Source organism: Berghia stephanieae, chromosome 7, assembly GCF_034508935.2.
Source record: "Berghia stephanieae isolate SIO BIC M18660-M18661 chromosome 7, UCSD_Bste_1.3, whole genome shotgun sequence".
In the NCBI taxonomy this organism is placed as follows: domain Eukaryota; kingdom Metazoa; phylum Mollusca; class Gastropoda; order Nudibranchia; family Aeolidiidae; genus Berghia; species Berghia stephanieae.
Genome location: NC_088366.1, coordinates 59,354,782 through 59,379,300, shown reverse-complemented (window position 1 = coordinate 59,379,300; position 24,519 = coordinate 59,354,782). Strand labels below are relative to the sequence as shown.

The following is a 24,519-nucleotide window of genomic DNA, read 5'->3' as shown; positions in this document are numbered from 1 at the left end:
GGACCAACAGACAAAACTATGTGTAACCTTAAACGTTTATAGTATGATTAATTCAGTTTAGTGAGAACAACTCACAAACATGGGTGGCAAAAAACAATAACAAAGGCTTGAGTGACGTCATCTTCATTCTATCTATAAACGTTCAAGGTTACACACAGTTTTGTGTGTTGGCCAGTTATACTTCCGGATGGCAATGCTGTGAACTTCTATCTATAGATAGTATGCAGATGACGTCACTCAGGCCTTTGTTATTGTTTTTGCCATCCGCGTTTGTGAGTTGTTCTCACTAAACTGTATTAACAAGACTATAAAAGTTCATGGTTACACAGAGTTTGTGTGTTGGTCCGTTATACTTCCGGATGGCAATGTTGTGAACTCATTGGCCAAGCGCATTCTATCTATAGATAATATGCGCTTGGCTTAGAAGCTCACAACATTGCCATTCGGAAGTATAACGGACCAACACACAAAGCTATGTGTAACCTTAAACGTTTATAGTCTGATTAATACAGTTTAGTGAGATTTACTCACAAACATGGGTGGCAAAAAAAAAAACAATAACAAAGGCCTGATTGACGTCATCTTCATTCTATCTATAGTGAGAGTCTCAGGTCTTTCAATTAACATATCGTGCATAAACATTTTTGAAAATAACGTCAATTGTCGTACATTTTATTAAAACTAGTCGGATAAACATATCAGTGGTTTTATTTTTGACTCGGAAATTGAGAATAAAAGTTGTTTTGCCTCTGATATCAACCGATGATCGTGAACCGACTTCGCGAAGTCCCTGGTTTGAGAGTTTTTGCCAAAATGAGGGTCATTTAAATCGATCGATTTTGAAGGCAGGGTGAGTTTTCTTCAAATACCTATAAATCTAAATGGACCTCAAATTGTCAACAACAAAAAAATCAAACCTGAAACTTCTTTAAAGTCTCAGGTTTGATGAATTGAGGGCCGTTTAATTATAAATGTGGAAATTAAAATTTTTCTGGACAAATTTTAATATATAGATAGTTCGAAGATGACGTCACTCAAGCCTTTGTTATTGTATTTTGCCATCCGCGTTTATGAGTAATGCTCACTGAACTGTATTAACCCGACTATAAACGTTCATGGATACACACAGTTTTGTGTATTGGTCCGTCAAACTTCCGGATGGCAATGTTATGAGCTTCTTCGCCAAGCGCATACTATCTATATAAATTATATTAATATAATAATTTTGTCTGTGGTTAATATAATTTATAATAATGGATCGATTTGCTTATTTCTTTAAGTAGGAATGATCACTGTGACGCGTGTTCATTCATTATCACAGGCGACAACACTCGTATCGTGTAGCTTGTAGCTATTTTTAAAATCTAATTATCAGTAAGTGAAGACAGCGTTTAACGTCTCACTACTTACTATGGGTTTATATGGAGGATAAATTGGTATTTTATCTTAAGCAAATTGGATTCAATAGTCTGTTGTCACGTCCGCCCAGCAACGGCGGCCATCGTGGTTCTAAACAAAGAAAATATGTACTTTATATTCTTCATGCCGGCTAGATAGAACTTTTTCATATGTCTTGTGATCAGAATGTAAAATAGTCAAAACATGATCAGATTTATAATGGGTTTTTTTTCTCTCTGGATACGCTTTTATGCTCGTCGGAGAAATATTTCATAAGGGCGTCCGCCATTGTTCCGATGGTTTAGAGCCAGTAACTAAGTTACCATGCGTCATTACGAGGGAAGTGACGTTACGACTGTTGAAGAAAGATAGATAGATAGATAGATAGATAGATAGATAGATAGATAGATAGATAGATAGATAGATAAATTAGATAGATAGATAGATAGATAGATAGATAGATAGATAGATAGATAGATAAATTAGATAGATAGATAGATAGATAGATAGATAGATAGATAGATTAGATAGATAGATAGATAGATAGATAGATAGATAGATAGATAGATAGATAGATAGATAGATAGGTAAGCAGGGAGGCCGATAGCAATATTGACAAAGTGAAGATAGATAGATAGATAGATAGGTAAGCAGGGAGGCCGATAGCAATATTGACAAAGTGAAGATAGATAGATAGATAGATAGATAGGTAAGCAGGGAGGCCGATAGCAATATTGACAAAGTGAAGATAGATAGATAGATAGATAGTAAGCAGGGAGGCGATAGCAATATGACAATAAGATGAAGATAGATAGATAGATAGATAGATAGATAGATAGGCCGATAGCAATATTGACAAAGTGACAGGCATAATACACATAGCATTATCAGAATAACAATAAAGCAATTGATCAGCTTCGTTACCATATCCCTGCCTATGTGTCACCCACCACCTATACTACGATGAACATGAAAACAAGAGCGTGATATGCCTGTTGCTGTCACCATGGCAACATAAAAGCAATAATATCATGGCCACTTGGGCGAAGCTTGTTCTCACTTTCAATCATTTACGAGAATGTTCTCGATTGTTCTTGTTTTAAACGCGGAAAGGAGGACCATAATGTTACGATGATATTATGCGGATATGTGGTCTAGTGGTATGACACTCGGGGGGGGGGGGGGGGGGGGGCTGGCCGTGTGGTAAAGGCATTGCACTGTGACCCGGAAGGTCCTGGGTTCGAGCCCCATTTCAGTCACTTTCGTTTTTTATTTTCCTTGGGCAAGTTTATTAATCCCGCCCCCAATTCTCTCACATTGCAAACATGGGTGGTTCCTATTTTTTAAAAAATAATAATAAAAGATTAAATTCCCTTTATTCATCCCATATGGGAAATAATTTGACTCTAGGGTCTATTCCAAGGGAAGACTGGAATAAACCAGGCGTCAGTCGCAGTGCAGCGCCGCAAATTGAACTAGAGCGAGGTGACTTGTTTTGTTTTGTTTTTGTTTTTAAGGGTTTTACACCGCTTGCAACACATTGAGGTCATATCAGCGCCAGTAAAAAGGAAGAAAATGGGATAGTAAAAAGTTCTAGAATCACAATTAAAGCACCCAAGAAAAAGTAAGACAAAGGGGAACTGAGAACAAATAGGGATCAGATGTAGAATCCAAGAGCATACCACCAATGTACTTAGTTTGAGACCAGCTATAAGTCTCATCCGGACACAAGCACAAAATCCAACAAAGAGGAACACACTCAAATGCTTACATTATACATTGAAAATAACAAATACAATAATACATAACAGAGAGATGATTTACAAGGAAAAAAATATCATCTCCCAAAACCATAACTATGCATTTGACTGTTTCCCTCCCAGCCAGTGCCAGGACAAAACCAGGTAATCTAATTCCGAGACAGACAGAAAGCATGTTGGAAAACAGATATAAGGGGGTAGAAGACACAATATGTACCTCCCTGCCCACTATGGGAGGTCAGGATCCCCACCCATGAGGTGACTTGCTCAAGGCCACACAGCGCAGTGCCGGGTGATCGAACTCGGTACCTTTCGGGTACGAAGCAAAGACCTTACCGCTGAGCCAAGCTGCCCCTGATTGGTGGATTTATAGAGTAGAGTCAGGCTTCGATTTAAGAAAGGCTACGCCCTGGATCAGTAACGTGATCCTCCCAAGACGGGTAATCCGTACCAAATTCTAATCTCAAAAATACCGATAACTAAGCATTAAGAGTTATGGCCCATCTCAATATATCAAATTAATATATAAAGTGTCGCTATTGGTTCTTGGTTGTATATTTTTTACATTTGTGTACATTTGCATATATATTATATGTATACATTGTTGCCATAGATTCTCAACTTTGTGTTTATACATTTTTATGCATGCCATGTCTGTAAACGAATTTCCATTTTTTATGAATAAATTATATACATATTATTATTATTATTATTATAACTAACAGCGTGGCTCAGTGGTACGGTCTTTGCTCTGGACCCGAAAGGTACCGAGTTCGATCACCCGCCGAGCTGTGTGGCCTGGAAACAAGTCACCTCGCCCGAGCTCACTTAGTTGCGCTGCACTGCGGCTGACGCCTGGGTTATTACAGTCTTCCCTTGGAATAGTCACTAAAGACATTTCCCCATGGGGATGAAAAAAGGGGATTTTATCATCTCAGCGCCAGCAAAAGAAAAAAATATCTCCCAAAACAATAACTATTAATTTGACTGTTTCGCTCCCAGCCAATCACTTCGGCCAGGGCCAGGGCAAAACCAAGTAATCTCATTCCAAGACAAAGACAGAAAGCAAATTGGAAAACAGATATAGGGGGATAGATGACGCAGTAAGTGCCACACTGCCCAGGATGAGAGGCCTGGAACCCCAACGAGAGAGAGAGAAAGAGAGTAGAGAAAGAGAGTAGAGAAAGAGTAGAGAAAGAGTAGAGAGAGAGAGAAAGAGAGAGTGAAAGAGAGAGAGACGGAGAGAGAGAGACGGAGAGAGAGAGAGAAATGGAGAGAGAGAGATGGAGAGAGAGAGAGAGATGGAGAGAGAGAGAGAGAGAGGAGAGAGAGAGACGGAGAGAGAGAAAGAGAGAGGGTGAGAGAGAGAGGGTGAGAGAGAGAGAGACAGAGAGAGAGACAGACAGAGAGAGAGACAGGCAGAGAGAGAGAGAGTGAGTGAGAGAGTGAGTGAGAGAGTCAAGAACAGTAGTAAACTCAAGTAAACACATTGAACAAACAAAAACAAAAATAAACCCAAAACAACAACAACAAACAAAAAACGACACCAGTTGAACTCTTCATACATGATATTTTATTGACGTAGTAGTAGTAGTAGCAGTGGTAGAAGTAATAGAATATCACAGTTCATCATCATTGTCATCACCATGAACACCATCTCATCATTACCTCGTTGTCATCAGTAAATTATAACTGCCTTTTTTTTTCTTAACTTCCAGCTAACTATTATTAATCAACGCTACCGATTAGGTACGATAATATACAGGGCTATCCGGTAGAGGTAGTATAAGCTTAAGAAATTTTCCAAACAAAACTAACTGTGACGATGATGTAAAACAAATTATATCCATAATGATAATGTAAAATATAAGCTTAGAGGCAAAGATATATTCATCCTAACAGAACCTTCTTTTTACTTCATTATCATAAGCAAGAAACTGCCTTTTTTTTTACTTCCAGTTCCAGTGAATGCTACGAAAAGTTATCTGTCGGATAATATCTGGTTCATAGTTCAACAACCTTAATAAAAAACCCAAAAACTTTCCTAACTGTGATGATAAAGGTAGTAAACAAAGCCAGTGCTTTTGATAAATACATAATTTAAAATTTAAAATACAACATGACGAAAAAACGAGAAAAATTTAAATAACTCTCCATCATACGGAATCTCCACATACTAAGGCGTTAATCCTTTTTGGCTGTTATTCCAAGTTTAGTATTATAAAGGTATAGGGAATGAGATTAGTGGAAGAGTAGCGTCCCTTGATTGGACGTCACCCATAGTCCGTGACGTCACCGACGGAAAAGATAGAAGACAGAATGTCATGTTGGTTGTGCGCATGCGTCTCTCGTCCTCGCCAATGAAAAAAAAAAAACAACCCAAAAATCCGAAAATTTCAAAACTTAACATTTAAACTAAGGTAACCAACATCTTTTTTATAATGAATCGGAACGTATTTTTGTTTTTAAATAAACTGGAAATGTAATTAAAAAAAAAAAAGAAGGAAAAGTAAAAAAAAAAAAAAAAAGCTAGTCTATATGGATCTATAAATTTAAATTCAATGATATCTGAAAGGGAGAGCATCTATGAAAATTCAAACAAAATTGGTCACCGCTATAGATATCACACAAAAACATACCGCCACTAATTTGAATTTTTTAAAAATGAGATTTATTTTTGTTTTATGATATTTATCACCCTTGTAACACTACACTAACATACCATATCGTCCGTGGAAATTCAAATTGTTTAAAATGAGTGAAACCAACGAAGAAGAGTCTTGCTATGTACAATAATTTTCTTTTTAAAAACATTGAAAATTTAGAGATAACTTTTTTATCCAACCTGATGGGGGGTTTTGAGCTCCTTGGCGTAAACAATAAAATATATAAATGCCTTTTTTTTTTTTTTTTTTTTTTTTTAAGGGTTTTACGGCGCTTGCAACACATTTAGGTTATAGCAGCGCCAGTAAAAAGAAGAAAATGGGACAGTAAAAAGTTCTAGAATTACAATTAAAGCATTCAAGAAAAGGTAAGACAAAGGGGAACTGGGAACAAATAGGGATCAGATGTAGATTCCAAGAGCATACCATCAATGTTCTTAGTTTGAGATCACCAATAAGTCTCATCCGGACACAAGCACGGCCCCCACTAAGAGGAATACACTCAAATGCTTACATTATAAATTAGAACAAATATAATAATACATAACAGTGAGATGATTTACAAGGAAAAAAATATCATCTCCCAAAACAATAACTATGCATTCGACTGTTTCCCTCCCAGCCAGGACCCCGACCAGGGCCAGGACAAAACCAAGCAATCTCATTCCAAGACAAAGACAGAATGCAAGTTGGAAAACAGATATAGAGGGATAGAAGACACAATAAGTACCTCCCTGCCCACTATGGGAGGTAGGAACCCCACCCGGTATATAAATGCCATCATCATTTTAAAAAAATAACCTTTAGAGATACACACACACACAAAGACCATACATATTCTTTGAAAACTGAAATGAAACTGGCTTATAACTGTAAAGGACGAACTGGTTGGAGATCACATGATCTCATTCTGAGCGCCACCTAGCACAGTGGATAGGATGTTTGTTTTTGTTTTTAAGGGTTTTGCGGCGCTTGCAACACATTTAGGTTATATCAGCGCCAGTAAAAAGGAAGAAAATGGGATAGTAAAAAGTTCTAGAATTACAATTAAATCACCCAAGAAAAAGTAAGACATAGGGTTTGTTTGTTGCTTTAGGTCTCTTCCAACACAATTGAGGTTATATGAGAGACCGCTGAAACAAAAAAACAAGCAATCTAACAAAAATAGTACAAATGTCAATCAAAATCATAACCTAAAGATATCATAAGCTAAATTATAAATAACCAAGAACAAACAGGCAGAGGATTTACAGGAAAAAAATATCCCCTGTCAAAAATACAATCACAAACCAAAGAAGCAGGATAGGCTAGTAAAGAGAAGAAGAAACGACATCACTATCGGATCGTACACCCATGCGAACATCATAGGTATAAGACATAGGGGAACTGGGAACAAATAGGGATCAGATGTAGATTCCAAGAGCATATCACCAATGTACTTAGTTTGAGATCACCTATAAGTCTCATCCGGCACAAGCACACAATCCAACAAAGAGGAATACACTCAAATGCTTACTTTATACATTAAAAATAACAAACATAATAATACATAACAGAGAGATGATTTACAAGGAAAAAAATATCATCTCCCAAAACAATAACTTGCATTTGACTGTTTCCCTCCCAGCCAGAACTCCGACCAGGGCCAGGAAAAAACCAAGTAATCTCATTCCACGACAAAGACAGAAAGCTTGTTGGATAAGATATAAGGGGATAGAAGACACAGTTTGTACCTCCCTGCCCGCTATGGGAGGTCAGGATCCCCACCCAGGGAGATCACATGATGATCTCATTCCTGAGCGCCACCTAGCACAGTGGATAGGACATATTATTCCAAGCTTAAAACTGTATAAAATCTGAGTTGTACAATTAAAAGTACTTGAGGAAAAAGTAAGACAAAGATGTTTTGTTTTTATGTTTTTGAGGTTTTTTACGGCGCTTGCAACACATTTAGGTCATATCAGCGAACAGTAAAAGGAAGAAAATTGGATAGTAAAAACATTCTAGATTTACAATTAAAAGGACTTGAAGAAAAAGTAAAACAAAGGGGAATTGGTTCAAATAGGAAACATGTAGATTCCAAGAGCACACTATCAATGTACTTAGTTTGAGATTTCCTATAAGTCTCACCCAGACACCAGCCTAAGATCCCACTAAGAGGAATACACTCAAATGTTTACAAATCATATGTTACAAATAAAAAATAACAGTACATAACAGAGATTATTTACAAGGAAAAAAATATCATCTCCCAAAACTATGACTATACATTCGACTGTTTCCCTCCCAGTCAGGGACTCCGGCCTGGGTCAGGACAAAACGTAAGTAATATCATTCCAAGACAAAGACAGAAAGCAATTGGAAAACTGATAGAGGGAGATAGAAGTAGGCAATTAGTAAAAAGGCAATAATCTGGCTTTTTTAGAATAAGGTGTTATGCCCTGGAATCGATCATCCTCGGTACTTCCCTATACTGAATTGGATTCAGTAGTCTGATGTCACACAGCCCGGCAACGGCGGCCATCTTGGTTCTAAACAAAGAAAATCATTACTTTTTATTCTTCAACATGGCTAGAACTTTTCATTTCTTGTGATCAGAATGTGTATAAGTCCAAACATGATCAAATTTCTGTTTTTTTCCCCCTCTGGATACGCTTTTATGCTCGCCGGAGAAGTATTTCATACGGGCGTCCATTGTTCCGATAGTTTAGAGCCAGTGTTACTAAGTTACCATGCGTCATTAGGAAGGAAGTGACGTAACGACTATTGAATCCTATTAATAAGCATTTATCCCTTGAATATTAATTTTACATTGATACGATACTAGATTGAGGCAATGAGAGAATCATTTTTATTTTTAAACTCAAACTTACAAATTTTAACCAATAATTTGTTTGTTTTGTTTTGTTTTTAAGGGTTTTACGGCGCTTGCAACACATTAAGGTCATATCAGCGCCAGTAAAAAGGAAGAAAATGGGATAGTAAAAAGTTCTAGAATTACAATTAAAGCATCCAAGAACCAATAATTTCAGGGACTTTTTTTTTGTCTGTTCCAACGTTCAAATAAATAAAACACTTGTAACTGTTTTTGTTTTTTTAAGGGTTTTACGGCGCTTGTTTTATGTTTTGTTTTTAAGGGTTTTACGGCGCTTGCAACACATTTAGGTTATATCAGCGCCAGTAAAAAGGAAGAAAATGGTATAGTAAAAAGTTCTAGAATTACAATTAAAGCGCCCAAGAAAAAGTAAGACAAAGGGGAACTGAAAACAAATAGGGATCAGATGTAGATTCCAAGAGCATACCACCAATGTACTTAGTTTGAAAGCACCTACAAGTCTCATCCAGACACAAGCACAAAATCCAACAAAGAGGAACACACTCAAATGCTTACATTACACATTCAAAATAAAAAATAATAATACATAACAGAGAGATGATTTACAAGGAAAAAAATATCATCTCCCAAAACAATAACTATGCATTTGACTGTTTCCCTCCCAGCTAGGATCCCGCCAGTGCCAGGACAAAACCAAGTAATCTCATTCCAAGACAAAGACAGAAAGCATGTTGGAAAACAGATATAACGGGATAGAAGACAGTGTGTACCTCCCTGCCCACTATGGGAGGTCAGGATCCCCACCCAAACACTTGTAACTGTTCAATCTCATTTCATAACTGTTGGATACAACAATCGTATTACAAAATTATACACACATCATTTTTTTTACACAGGAATTATGCATCACTGGATGATTGGTAAATTCGACCATGAGGACCTTTTGATGATTATTTACGACCAATGGATTTCAGCTAACAACAAAAAATAGATAATACTTTTCAACATAACTGGGACAGCAGCCTCCTGCTAATTGTGATTGTGAAATTAAAGAAACATGATATATTACCCACTTTACAAAATAAAAATAACAAAATTAATAATAGAAGAAGAAGAAGAAGAAGAAGAAGAAGAAGAAGAAGAAGAAGAAGAAGAAGAAGGAAGAGGAAGAGGAAGAGGAAGAGGAAGAGGAAGAAGGAGAAGAAGGAGAAGAAGGAGAAGAAGGAGAAGAAGGAGAAGAAGGAGAAGAAGGAGAAGAAGGAGAAGAAGGAGAAGAAGGAGAAGAAGGAGAAGAAGGAGAAGAAGGAGAAGAAGGAGAAGAAGGAGAGAAGAAGAAGAAGAAGAAGAAGAAGAAGAAGAAGAAGAAGAAGAAGAAGAAGAAGAAGAAGAAGAAGAAGAAGAAGAAGAAGAAGAAGAAGAAGAAGAAGAAGAAGAAAAGAAAAAGAAAAAGAAAAAGAAAAAGAAAAAAGAAAAAGAAAAAGAAGAAGAAGAAGAAGAAGAAGAAGAAGAAGAAGAAGAAGAAGAAGAAGAAGAAGAAGAAGAAGAAGAAGAAGAAGAAGAAGAAGGAGAAGAAGTACAGTAAGAGTAGTGGTAGTAGAAATATTCGTAGTTGGAGCAGTGACAGTAGTGGTAGTGAAGATAGATATGGTAGTAATGCTGGTAGTATTGGAGGAGGGAGAGAAGAAGCACCAAAAACTAGGTTAAGAACGACTCATCACAACCATATTTTATAACCAAAATAACAGCATAAGTCCTATTAAAACCAAAGTTACATTATAAGCCTTATCAAAACCAAATAACGGAAAAGAATTTTTTTTTAGTTATATCAAGTCACAGACTTAAATGAGCAAAAGAATTAAGAATTGGCAACAAGGGCAAATTAAGATTTAAAAAAAAAAAAAAAAACAAAAAAAAAACAAACAAATATTAAGGTGAAAGGAAATCGTGTAATGCAATCTGATTATGAAAAATATGCATATATATATATATCACCTAAAAAAATGAACCACAAAATAAAATAAAATAAATAAAAATAAGAATTTAAAAAAATAATCCACAGAACAGAATGCCTTTGTGATCGATTTGGACGACAAAACTCAACGATTACGCTTGACCACACACAGTAGTGCTGTTTACCTGGTCAAAACGTGTTATTAGATAAATCATATGAGAGAAATTTTGAGTTAAAAAATTATTTTTAACCTTGCATTTATTTAACTAAACCTCAGCTTCTAAAAATCAGGCAGGTGATTTTACTACAAGGAATTCTGTTTCTATTATACTTTGAGGGTTTGTTTTTCAAAACTTAACAATAGAGTTAGATATAGCAAGCAAATTAAAGAGAACTGAATTGGTAAAGATTGCCAAGGAAAAACATCGTCAAAGAAGAAAGTTAATTGTATTATCAAGTCAGTCACTAATCCTAACAACTGGATTTCTCGTATCAAAATTGATAAAACAGAAGCATACAATTCATAAAATTGATATCTAAAATAAAACACACATACAAAATGAGAAAACAAAAATTAAGTAAACATACAAATGATAAAGCAAAAATTAAGTAAACATACAAATGAGAAAACAAAAATTAAATAAACAGACAAATAAAAAAAAAAGCAACAATATGGCAAGTTGGAATACTATGCAGATGGAAGATTTCACAATAGTAAAAGGTTAACAAATTTAAACTGAAAAGATACCCAAAAAAAATTCAATTTGACAACCTTCGTCTTGCACTTAATTAGACACATTTGCAATTCTTCTTTGTTTTCTTTTTTTAAAATCCCAATTTTTATCAAATTAACGGTCAAACACAGCCTAAGCCAGACGGACAAAAGAAAGGAAAAAGATGAAGAGGAAAAGATAACGAAAATTCCTTTCAATCAACTATTCATCCATCACAGAAATAACGCAACAAGTATTAACAAAAATGTGTTCCCTTTTAGAGACTTGTCAATAAGGAGATGATAAATTGGAACACACTCAGGTTACACACCCAACAGAACTGACTGAAATCTAAAAATAAACCCAAAAAAAAAACAACAACAACAAAAATAAAAAACCCAATGTCAGATTAAGCATTTTCTAACTACCTTTATAACCCAAAAAAGAACATGCAGCAAAATCGTCCGATGATAATGTGAAAAATTTAACGTTCTACGCATTTAATTTTTTTTATTTTCATGGATGTGCTACAGAGTTTTTTTGTTTGTTTTTTTAAAGATTTACATATCAAATAAACCTAATAAATATAATAATTCCACGGCCATCTTTATCAAAACGGTCTCTCCATTTCCAGCAGCACAGAAAACTAATTTCCAAACAGGTTTTTACCCAATTAACCAGTAGATTTTTGACCAATCAAAACTTTAATTGTGACACACCCTCACACGTGCTCGGACAAACATATTTGGTTGTTTATAAACAGTAACGTGAATGAAATCGCCCTCTCTCTGATCATTGTTATTGTTATACCGCCAGATGGGTGACGAGTTATCACACGATTTTCTCGATCAGATTTTAAACGGTTACATTTATACATAGTTTTCTGTGTTAGTTCTATTGACCAAGCGTAAGCGGTTGAACAGTGGGTGTTTTATTTAGACACATACCATCAATAGTAAAACCTGTGTAGTTTGCTGTGTCTACCAATCACCACCATTGTTTACATTATGACGATTGTCCGAGAGGTGCGGTTATTGACCTGTTAATTGAAATTCGACGACGTGAAAGCATCAAGAACAACTTTCAACATTTTGTAAATTGAATATTCGCACAACAAATATAGATATATACATGAAAGAACATAATCTTCAAATAATATTGCAAATGCCGATTATCGTAATACCAACATGAAATTCACGAGCCAATATGTTACCCGTCACCTCTATCTTGTATCATGTTGGGGTGGACATCAACTACCAAAAATAATTTTAATGATCAGAATCTAGAAGATAACAAAATATTTTTGCAGTTTAATAAATTGACTTTAACTGAATTTCCTCCACTATTAGAATGAAAACCACTGTTTGTATACCAGTATCATAACTAGAACTTTTAACTATTTTGAGCATTATGTCCATAAATAAATAATACTGGATCGAGGTGGCAGGTCGCATGTAAACATCAGATAAAATTGTTTGAAAAGGAAATGACAACTTTTTACTTATATCAAACCAAGTCTTATTATTGGATCAAATGACCAGGCAGGTGACAGGATAATATAACAAAGTCTTCAGATAATACAAGCTATTTTGCATGTTATTTTATTTGTTTTCCACGTGAATTTGTGTATTGTTGTGCTGACGAAGGGTTTGTACCCGAAACGTCCATTGTCCGTATTGTTCCCATACGAAGCCTCTCCAATTTTCACTCTCTTGTTAGTATTTTCACGATCACAGGCTTCAGGCAGCCCTTACCGTTTTCGAATATTAAAAAATGAAACTTATCACGAAAAATTAATTTAAAATCAAAAAGTTCAATCCAAAACATAAGAAAAGCAAAGTTTTCTAGAAAAAAAAAAAACAGAATTGTGCATTGATGCTAGGTATTCAAGTAAAATACTCACAACATCTGCCCACCACACAAAACTATGAGCAGCCTTTAATGATTATAGTCTGATTTACATATTTTAGTGAGAACCAATCATACAACGGGCGGTCTAATAAGAACAATGGCAAAGAGCTGAATGGCATCAACTTCATTCGTTCCACAGCAGTGAACGGAAACTACAAATGTCGCAATTCTACACAGACTTAACTGACACATTATTTCCATCAAATTCTCCTTAAACAGCCACTAAAACTGATTCTCATTATTTTGCACAAAAAAAAAAAGTCTCATACATTTCTTCATTTTTCTTTTCCTTTCTTTAATTTATGGCCTTGAAAAAATCCTACCATTAACATAAAGAAAAACCATCATCTAAGATGAATGGTCAGCTCTCTCATTGATTTTAAAACTTTATACATATACGCCCTTCTGCGGGGAAATTGTTAGAACAAAGCATAACAAACTTAAAACTATATACACAAAAACCAAAAACCAGCATCTGTGCAGTCTACTAGCAGTTCATCCTATAAGAATAAACATGCCACCATGTTTCTCCTTGAGGGACACCAACCATCTTGTCTAAGAAATCCAAATCCAAAAAGGAACCAATTGAACCTGATCTCCCATTTTGTTTGTTTTTGTTTTTGTTTGTATGTTTTTAAGGGTTTTTACGGCGCTTGCAACACATTAAGGTCATATAAGCGCCAGTAAAAAGAAAGAAAATGGGATAGTAAAAAGTTCTAGAATTACAATTAAAGCACAAAAGAAAAGGTGAGACAAAGGGGAATTAGTTCAAATAGGGAACAGATGTAGATTCCAAGAGCACACCGTCAAAGTACTTAGTTTGAGATCACCTAAAAGTCTCATCCAGACACAAGCACAGGCCCATTAAGAGGAATACACTCAAATGTTTACAAATTATATAATATAATATGCAAACTAAACATAATACAATGCATAACAGAGAGGATTTACAAGGAAAAAAATATAATCTCCCAAAACTATAACTACACATTCGACTGTTTCCCTCCCAGCCAAGGACTCCAGCCAGGGTCAGGACAAAACTAAGTAATCTCATACCAAGACAACGACAGGAAACAATTGGAAAACGGGTAAGGGGGGATAGAAGACACAGCATGTACCTCCCTGCCCACTATAGGAGGTCAGGATCCCCACCCAGGATCTCGATTTTGGTGAGAGCTAGAATTAGATTTGATTTACACATGGCAGGTCATGAGCTTGCTAGTAATAGCAACTGAGGCAGGTTGTAATATACTGCTGTACTCTTTTTTTTTTTTTTAAATTAAGTTTTAAAAATTTTGGCCAAGAGACTTGTCCTTCAAATATTGATCCATTAAAGATTTGGAATGAACTACCACATGGTCTGAGCGAGTGAAAGTCTTTACTTTACCTGCCTTTAAAAAGAATCTCAAAACACATCTTTACAGTATGTGCTTTTATTGACGCTATGAATCCTTGATTTGGCTATGAATTCATTGCAGTGAATTTTTAAAAATCTTTTCACTCAAAATTGATAATTTATATTGTAAAGTTTCCAGAGCTTGTGTTTTACACGAGAATGAGCGCTGTATAAATGTGTATTATTATTATTATTATTATTATTAAAATGAATCCCTATCTTGGCAAAAAGACAAACTCTATTAATTTTTTTTCTGCAAGATGAGATTCATTTTAATCGATCAGTTTTTGAGGAACGAATTTTCTGACCAAAATTTTTTGTGTGTTTCTTTTTTTTTTTTTTCATTTTACAGCAGAGTAGTGGTTCCTTTCAGACTAGAGAATATGTTACAGTGCATGACATAATCAGTCGGATGGTGAGAAGGTTTGAACTGAGATACTGCGAAGTTTACTTTAGTTAGGTCAAATTTTATACAAAATGAGTTTTTGTCATAAATGATTAAATCAACCCTTTTTGTACATCTTCGGAAAATATCAAAGCTTAATTTCACTTCCAAATATTTTTCACATCTAGTTAAGGTGAAAAAGTATAACATTTGAGAAAAGTTACTGGATACCTTTCCCATACATCTGACCATAACTTCATGAAAAATCACCCCATTACTTCAAATAAAAATTAAAATGCTCTGGTGAACATTCTTTCAGAAAATACAAAATAATTCAAATCCAAAATGTTCACTTTCTGACTGATTACGTCATGCACAGACACATATGTCGGTTGACAATTTTGTATTGCCAATAGTTTTCATTGGTCGCATGACGTCTGCAGGGCCAAGCTGAATTGTCACTAATGATGATAGTAAACATTCCATCAGAAGCCACGATATGAGGGTTGCTTTTTATTGCCTTGTCTTACTCCGATGACTCCCTTCATTCAGCTGGAGTTATCATTTCTTTCTTTCCAAGTAATTATAGTCATCATCGTGTGTGCTTTAGAATTAAAAGTAATCCCGTTACCAGGTTAAATTCAAACAAGGTGAAACAAAAAAAAAATTCTTGCACCAAACGATAAGGAGTGATTTCTCATAGCTTGCTAAACAATCTTTGCACAAACTTTGAGGGTGAAATTCAAATGCAACTACCAACATGTTCCAACGTGTTCCGTGAAATGGTTGAATTAGGGGTTGATCACATCTTCACAGGCTTATCTTTAGATTTCTGCGTTTGAGAAAAAAGGATGAGAAGGTTGATGTCTTTTATATATCCTAGAAAAAACAAAACAAAACACGACAAGTCAGTTGGCCTCCATGAGTTCAGGTGGTGCTGGCACTAACGATGAGAAGAAAGACTCGATGGTTTTGTAGGCAAAATATAGAGCACGCTTCACTTTATTGCCTTCTTCTTCCTCTGCTCCTTCTTGCTCAGTTGCAGTGGCAGCAGTGGCCTCCCCTTCAGCCTGACCTTCTTGTTCTTGATTGGTTGAATCATCAGTCGTTTCAGCTGCTGTTGCAGGTGCTGCGTTCTGTGAGATTATGAAGGGAAATTAAATTACTTTATTTTACAACAATATCAAAATCTTTTTTCAAAGGCATACTGTTGAAGTTGCCATAATTAAAAACAGGCCTGTAAATGGCTGGTGAAACAATTGTCTGATCTTTTCGAGGATGCGAAAATAGACCAACCAAACCAAAAAAGTGGATTAACAACACATGATTCGGCATGCCTTGCGAAAAAGGACTTTCCTATCGATCCGTAAATAAGACGACGTTGGCAATAAATACAAATTGTCATTCCCGGTGCCTCAATTTTTCTCACATAGCAAGAGAAGAAATCGCCGTTGGTGTCTTGTTCTTCAAGCCAAGACCATTTAAATTTATTTTTAACACCTTTTTCTAAGGTAAGTAAGTCGCAACTCCCATCTAAAAATACTTCAGGAATATTGAATAGGAAGAATAATTGAATTAATAAATAACTGAAAAACTACAGTCGTATGAGAATAGAGGAAAAGAGAATCGGTCGTATGCCAAAGGAGAGAAAACTTCAGATATAAGCATTCATTCACCTTTTCATTCGAAGAAAAATATTTATTTCGCATTCATATTTTTACACTTCACTTCAACCGGATAGAGATAATGAATGGACCTGAAAAATGAAGAACGGAACGATGTGTGTATGTAGCAAAATAGAAAGAAACAGACCGGTCCCCAACACGCTATGTGTGTTAGTTGATTACTGACTACGTTGTGTGTGATCGACGACTCGCGAAAGCGACCTACCGACACTAGCTAGCTATGTGCGGACAGACAGTAGGCAGTGAATACGTACACTACACGTCCGGGGAGTGTGGCGGTGGTGATAATTATTGACAAGATGGAATGCTGCTGGTTTGTTTTGTCTTTGACGAGATAAGTACAATGTTTGTTTTTTTAAATAGACTCTCGTCGAGGCATAAAATAAAGCACTTTTATTTTCTTTCTAGTTGGTTTTGTCTTTTGACGTTACTAATATATATATATATATATATATATATATATATATATATATATATATATATATATATATGTCAGAATTTATAGCAAGCGTATCTTACCAACTAGAGCAAAATCGTACTGTCGGAATTCCGACAATTGTCGGAAGATTTACAGGCCTGATTAAAATATGGATGGCATGTGGGAAATAGTAAAATAAAGTGATTGAATTTTATAGAATTAACACAGACGTCTTGTTGTTTTAACATATGCGAGGCTGTGCCAAAAGGATATTTTTGTAACATTCGCCGCAATATTAATGACGGCACACTTACAAGACATCACTTTGGTAAATGGAAAAACTAGCACCATGCTAGCTTGACGAAAAGCCTGCCCACCATCATCATCGATGATCTAGCAAGCATGTAAGTTTAAAATGACTGAAATGAACTGGGATTATAAAAGTGTCTGTTAACCTCTAAATCAATAGAGTTACCAGACCCTTCCTACCATATATAAAAGCGATCACATCGTCCTCCACTGCCCAGTCACTAAACTTGAAGGTGGCTACGAAACCGTCCTTAGGGCGGAGGAAGACTTTAGAAGGTGGGTTGACGAAATAAATTTGAAGGTGTCGCCATACGCTACTACTACTACTACCATATATAAAGGCATCAATAATTTTATAAAACCTTGAAAGTCAACGTTCCACGTCTTGGAACTGAATTGATCTCGGAATCTGAATAAAGCAGATTCACTGAAAATGTTCAATACTCACTGATTCTTCAGTGGTCCCATTTTGCTGTGATTCTTGTGGCTGTTGTTCTGGAGTTCCATTCTCTCCCTCTTGTTGTTGTTGTTGTTGTCGTTCTTCTTCCTCTCTCTGTTGTTGCTCTTGCTGTTGCCTTCGTACATTCTGCTCCCTGGCAACTCTTACTTTCTGGAAACTGTTTAAACATGAGATAAAATAATAAACAATGAAATATCTTATCTGAAAAATCACCTGGAGAGAAATGGCTAAGAATACGACCTTCTCGCAAATTATCAAAAATACTACCAAATTAAAGTGAAGTTTAATTAAGTCATGAACCATCAGCAAAATAATGCTCAAAATTGTGTGGCTTTCTTTATCAAAATTCACTTTATTCATCCCATAGGGGAAATTTGTCTCTAGGGTCTATTCTAAGGGAAGACTGGAATAACCCAGCCGTCAGCCGCAGTGCAGCGCCCACAAATTGAGCTAGAGCGAGGTGACTTGCTCAAGGCCACACAGCGCAGCGGTGGGTGATCGAACTCGGTACCTTTCGGGTATGAAGCAAAGACCGCTGAGTCTTATTCCTTCACTCACGTCGTTTCGTGTTTGTATGTTTTGAGCTATTTAATGGAATGTGTGATACTTTTTCAATCATGTCAATGTCAGTAACTTGCCTTTCACTAATGGATTCTGATTCCTAAAGGGCAGGAGGGGGGGGGGGGGTTGCAGTAAAACCTCCTCCATATAGTGAAATAGTGAAAAGGATGAAAAAAAAAAAGTCTTTAAAAATCAACTATTCCACCAATTTTCATGATTCAAAGAAGAAACTAAAGCTTGTTTATTAGTCCTAAACTTCTGACTGAAACTTCATAGTCTTTTTTCAATTCCAATTTATCAATAAACCTACGAATAATGAAAAAATGTGCCCACTTATCGCTTCTATTCATTTTAACCCTTTCGCCCTTAAGAGGATGACAGATCCCCCATCCATCATATATAACAGAAGGGAGATAACTCCACAAATTAACCCATATTACATTTTTATTTTTTTTAATTTTAATGTTCGAACAAATTCATAACGTTGAAATTTGGCAATTTAAAAGCCAAAAGGCAAATCTTTACTTTTTTTTTTTTAATCATATAATTTGAACATCAACGTATCTACATATTATATGCTGCAAAATGTTTGAGGAGGAAAAAAATGCAAAAATAAATTTGTAAGCCAGTCAATGTGGGTCAATGTCTTCCACAGATCCAAGTGATTAAAAAAAAACAACCTACACCACAAGAAAGTGTTTTCTAGACAATTGTATGAAATCAGCATTTTAAGTGTTATTCTTCGGTGCTGATGGTGACAAAAAGGGAAAAAGGAGGAAAATTATGAATGGTTTTCTTTACGCCACATTTTTACTTCACTAACCCCCACTTTCAGAGCCATTGAGATGATAAACTACTCTAGCTATCTTCTGGATAGTGGGGAAGCTGCACCAGTTTGTTCCACCACACATCAAATCTCTCAAAGCCAGAAAATTTGATTGAGGAAAGTGTCAATTCCTCGTCTGACACAAAAATCGCGGATTTCCGCGGATCCAAGGAAAACCATCAGCACTGATTCTATAATGATTGTGAATCCAATAAAATGTCTCTTACAAATAGATGACCAGGAATCCTCCCATGACCATGACGAACCGTGAGAAGCTGGAGTAGAAAACGATGATGCCCACAAATGTGATAAATCTCATGATGAAGTAAGTGTGGTGAAGCCAATCTCTGGGGTCCCTGTCATCGTCGTCATCCTCATCCACACCTCCCTGGGCATTCATTCGTACATTGTTGTTATTTCCTCTCGGTGGTTGTTGTTGTTGTTGAGGTGGTGGCTGAAGTGGAGCCCCTGCCGCAGCATCATTGTTACCACCACCACCAGCAGCAGCGGGGTCTTGTTGTGGTGGTGGAGGTGGAACTAGTGGTGTTGTAGGAGTTGAAGGAGGAGTAGCTGGGCCCATGAAGGGAGGAAACATTCCAGGACTAATTGGCATGAATGGCTGGCCTTCTACTGCCCCTGCACCGTATAAATTTTGCTGATAACTGATGACAGAGAAGAAGAAAAAGAATGCTACAATTTTATTTATACAAAAAAATCCAAAAGAAGTTCTATCAAGCCACAAAGTAAGTTTAAAATGTTACATTCCCAATTCTGAAGTATTTTTGTTTTGTTTTTAAGGGTTTTACGGCTCTTGCAACACATTTAGGTTATATCAGCGCCAGTAAAAAGGAAGAAAATGGGATAGTAAAAAGTTCTAGAATTACAAATAAAGCACCCAAGAAAAAGTAAGACAAAGGGGAATTGGGAACAAATAGGGATCAGATGTAGATTCCAAGAGCACACTATCAAAGTTCTTAGTTTGAGACCACCTATAAGTCTCATCCGGACACAAGCACAAAATCCAACAAAGAGGAATACACTCAATTGCTTACATTAAACATTGAAAATAACATATATAATAATACATAACAGAGAGATGATTTACAAGGAAAAAAATATCTCCCAAAACATTAACTATGCATTTGACTGTTTCCCTCCCAGCCAGGAAAAAAAAAGTAATCCCATTCCAAGACAAAAAGCACGTTGGAAAACAGATAAAAGGCGATAGAAGACACAGTATGTACCTCCCTGCCCACTATGGGAGGTCAGGAACCCCACCCAGCAAGTAATCTCATTCCAAGACAAAGACAGAAAGCATGTTGGATAACAGATAAAAGGCGATAGAAGACACAGTATGTACCTCCCTGCCCACTATGGGAGGTCAGGAACCCCACCCAGCAAGTAATCTCATTCCAAGACAAAGACAGAAAGCATGTTGGATAACAGATAAAAGGCGATAGAAGACACAGTATGTACCTCCCTGCCTGCTATGGGAGAATTCTGAAGTATAAAAGAACGGTGATGAATGCTAGCATCCCTGTTGTTACGGATTTCAACCAAATTTTTTTTAAAAGAGAGAGAGAGAGTGAGAGAGAGAAAGAGAAAGAGAAAGAGAGAGAGAGAGAGAGAGAGAGAGAGAGAGAGAGAGAGAGAGAGAGAGAGAGAGAGAGAGAGAGAGAGAGAGAGAAAGAAAATAAAAGAGGAGAGAGAGAGAGAGAGAGAGAGAGAGAGAGAGAGAGATAGAGAGAGAGAGTGGCTGGCTGGCTATTTCAAATATTTAACATTTTATAAAATGGCATCCATGTTCGAACTTACTACTGCATGTATTGCACCATGTATTGCGAGTATGCCTGTTGTTGTTGTAGCATCCAAACGTAATGCTCTGGAGGGTAGGGATAACCAGGAGGTGGGGTTGCCGTTGAAGGATCATAGGACTGGTTGCCAGGGAACGCCTCATAGCTGGAAGAGGATTCAAAACACAAATGATTCAAAATCTCAAAATGGAAATTCTTTCAAACAAATTCATCATAACTTTTAAAAAAGCCGTTTGTCTTAGACCCAGAATATTGATTAATTGTGACTGGTGATAGACAGAGAAGGTGTTATTTCAATTTGACTTGATGCTGATAGCTGGAAGAGGATTCAAAACACAAATGATTCAAAATCTCAAAATGGAAATTCTTTCAAACAAATTCATCATAACTTTTTAAAAAGCCGTTTGTCTTAGACCCAGAATATTGATTAATACTCTTCAACAGTCGTTTTGTTTTTTGTTTTTAAGGGTTTTACGGCGCTTGCAACACATTTAGGTTATATCAGCGCCAGTAAAAAGGAAGAAAATGGGACAGTAAAAAGTTCTAGAATTACAATTAAAGCACCCAAGAAAAAGTAAGACATAGGGGAACTGGGAACAAATAGGGATCAGATGTAGATTCCAAGAGCATATCACCAATGCACCTAGTTTGAGATCACCTATAAGTCTCATCCAGACACAAGCACAAAATCCAACAAAGAGGAATACACCTTATATATTAAAATAACAATAATACATTACAGAGAGATGATTTACAAGGAAAAAAATATCATCTCCCAAAACAATAACTATGCATTTGACTGTTTCCCTCCCATCTAGGACTCTGGCCAGGGCCAGGACAAAACCAAGTAATCTCATGCCAAGACAAAGACAGAAAGCAAGTTGGAAAAAAGATATAAGGGGATAGAAGACACAGTATGTACCCCCCTGCCCACTATGGGAGGTCAGGATCCCCACCCAGTTCAACAGTCGTAACGTCACTTCCTTCCTAATGACGCATGGTAACTTAGTAACACTGACTCTAAACTATCGGAACAATGGCGGATGCCCGTATGAAATATTTCTCCGGCGAGCATAAAGGGTATCCAGAGGGGAAAAAACATAAATTTGATCATGTTTTGACTTTTACACATTCTGATCACAAGGCATATGAAAAGTTCTAGCCAGCATATAATAAAAAGTAATGATTTTCTTTGTTTAGAACCAAGATGGCCACCGTTGCCGGGTGACGTGACATCAGACTATTGAATCCAATTGTAACTGGTGATAGCTAGAGAAGGGTGTTATTTCAATTTGACTTGATGTCAATGTAACACTGTGGAAAAGATGTCATCACCACAATCTAATGTTTACACAATGAAACGTATATCAAAAAGATGGATGTAAAGGAATTAAACAGGGATAATGAAAAGAAATCTGGAAAATAAACTATTTACTTTTGATCCCAAGTAACTAAAAATAGAATTCCATTTCTTTATCCCAAGGGAAATAATTTAAGTTATGATCCAGCTCATAAAAAGACTAAGAAAGAAAGTCGAGATATGCAAAGCAGTACAGTAAATAAGGGCTAAATTTCTTGCTCAATGGGGGGGGGGGGGGGGGGGGGGGGGGGAGAGGTACCAGCAAGTACAATGCTTTATATGCTCAGCCATCTCGACTTCTAAAATAAATTTTATAAAATTGAAAACTAAAAATTAATTATAATCAAGGATTGGATAAATAAACATTCCATCCAGACTTCCAAAGAAAATTCTATAAAATTCAAAACTATAAGTGTAAGATAATCAAGAATGGAATAAAAACTAACTCCATCTTAACTTCCCAAGAAAATTCTATAAAAGTGAAAACTAATAGTGTCAAATAATCAAGAATGGAAGCGATCTATATTCATGTTTTCGTCCAACCAGGTCATCAATCACATGATTTGTTGCTGTCCAAAGCTTGGACATTTCTTAACAAATTTAAACACGCTGTTTGTTTACAAATGTTATAAACATACCCATGTGTCAAACTGAATCAAATGACCAACCAATCGTGATGTTAGATATTTAAAAAGCTGTGAACACTTTTCACTAAGTGGGTCACTTTGAGCACATTTTGTAATGTGACCAATGGCCTCGAGCACGTGGAAAGTTAATATAGATCAAGCCCATTGGGGAAATACTTACTAAGAGCCATATTGTCGCTGAGGCGGATTGGTCCTTCTATACCGAAGTCCATAGTAATCGTATGGATGAGGGACTTCATGCATTGGTGGTGATGATGATGCTGGTGATTGATTGGTCCTTCTATACCGAAGTCCATAGCTTTCAAATGGATCAGGGACTTCCTGCATTGGTGGTGATGATGATGCTGGCGATTGCTGAGGTGGTAAGTCACTGGTGGAGGGCGATTGTGAGACGGGGGTCGTTGGAACAGTAGGACGAGGGCTCTGACAAGAGATGTCAGAAAATTCGTTGAAATCAATAATGATAGAACCACATATTTATCAACTTATAATTTACAAAAGAAAATTTGAATTGAATTGAACAGCCAGATTTTTAACAAAACTTTTTTAAAAAGGTAAATTCAAAGTAAAAATAAAAACAGCATTTAATGTCATTCCCAGGCAATGCAGGTTGTTATTTATCTATTTTTCTTAAAATACGCAGGGGATGACATTCGTGTAAATTTTGCATACATTTTCCTTGCTTGTTTGTTGTTACATGTTTTAAGGAGCTTGGGGCACATTTAGGTCATATCATGACCAGTTAAAAGGCAGAAAGTGGGATAGTAAAAAAATTGATTTACATTTAATGGCACTCAAGAAAGTAAGAAAAAGGGGAGATAAGTAGTTTCCAAGGACAAAGTATCAGTGTAATAAGTTTGAAATCGCATAAAAACCTCATCTAGATACAAGCACAGCATCCCATTAAAAGTAATACTCTAAAATGTTTACAATGTATTATATCCAAAACCAAATCTATACCTGTGAACAACAAAAGAGTTGATTTACAAGGACAAAGATACAATTCAGCAAACTAATACAATTTGGATAACTGTTTCTCTCTCAGCCAAGCACTCTTGACAAGATCCAGGACGAAATCTAGTTATCTCACTCCAAAGACAAAGAAAAAGCAGTCTGTTAAAGGAAATATATAGGGAGGTAGATGACACAGCACAAGTGACCTCCCTTGCCCCAAGGGAGGTCAAAAGACCTAACCCATATTTTTCCTTTGCTGGGTGGTCCAACACTGCTTACTTACATTTGATTCATTAGCCCTCTGTGACGGTGAAGAGACTGGGGTAGTGGTAGATGCTTTGGGACTAGACGTGGAACACACTAGGTGGACGGTATGTGTATTTGAGGTGGAATCTGTGTCATACTGGAATAATTAAAAAATGGTAAAAACAATGTGAATGAAATACAACCAAGACAAAATGAACGTCTTTTA

At 36.3% G+C, this 24,519-nt stretch overlaps 1 protein-coding gene across 1 annotated transcript in view; it reads right to left on the bottom strand.

Annotated features, from left to right (window-relative positions):
- Positions 1-4,708: 4,708 nt before the first annotated feature.
- Positions 4,709-24,519, bottom strand: part of LOC144977583 (homocysteine-responsive endoplasmic reticulum-resident ubiquitin-like domain member 2 protein) — a gene marked incomplete in the record, with an annotated part of 21,375 nt that continues 1,564 nt past the window's right edge. Inside the window, 6 exon segments of the mRNA XM_078922956.1 lie at positions 4,709-16,149; positions 17,874-18,042; positions 19,500-19,934; positions 21,088-21,231; positions 23,254-23,516; positions 24,331-24,450. Of these exon segments, the coding sequence (XP_078779082.1) occupies positions 15,922-16,149; positions 17,874-18,042; positions 19,500-19,934; positions 21,088-21,231; positions 23,254-23,516; positions 24,331-24,450 (1,359 nt within the window).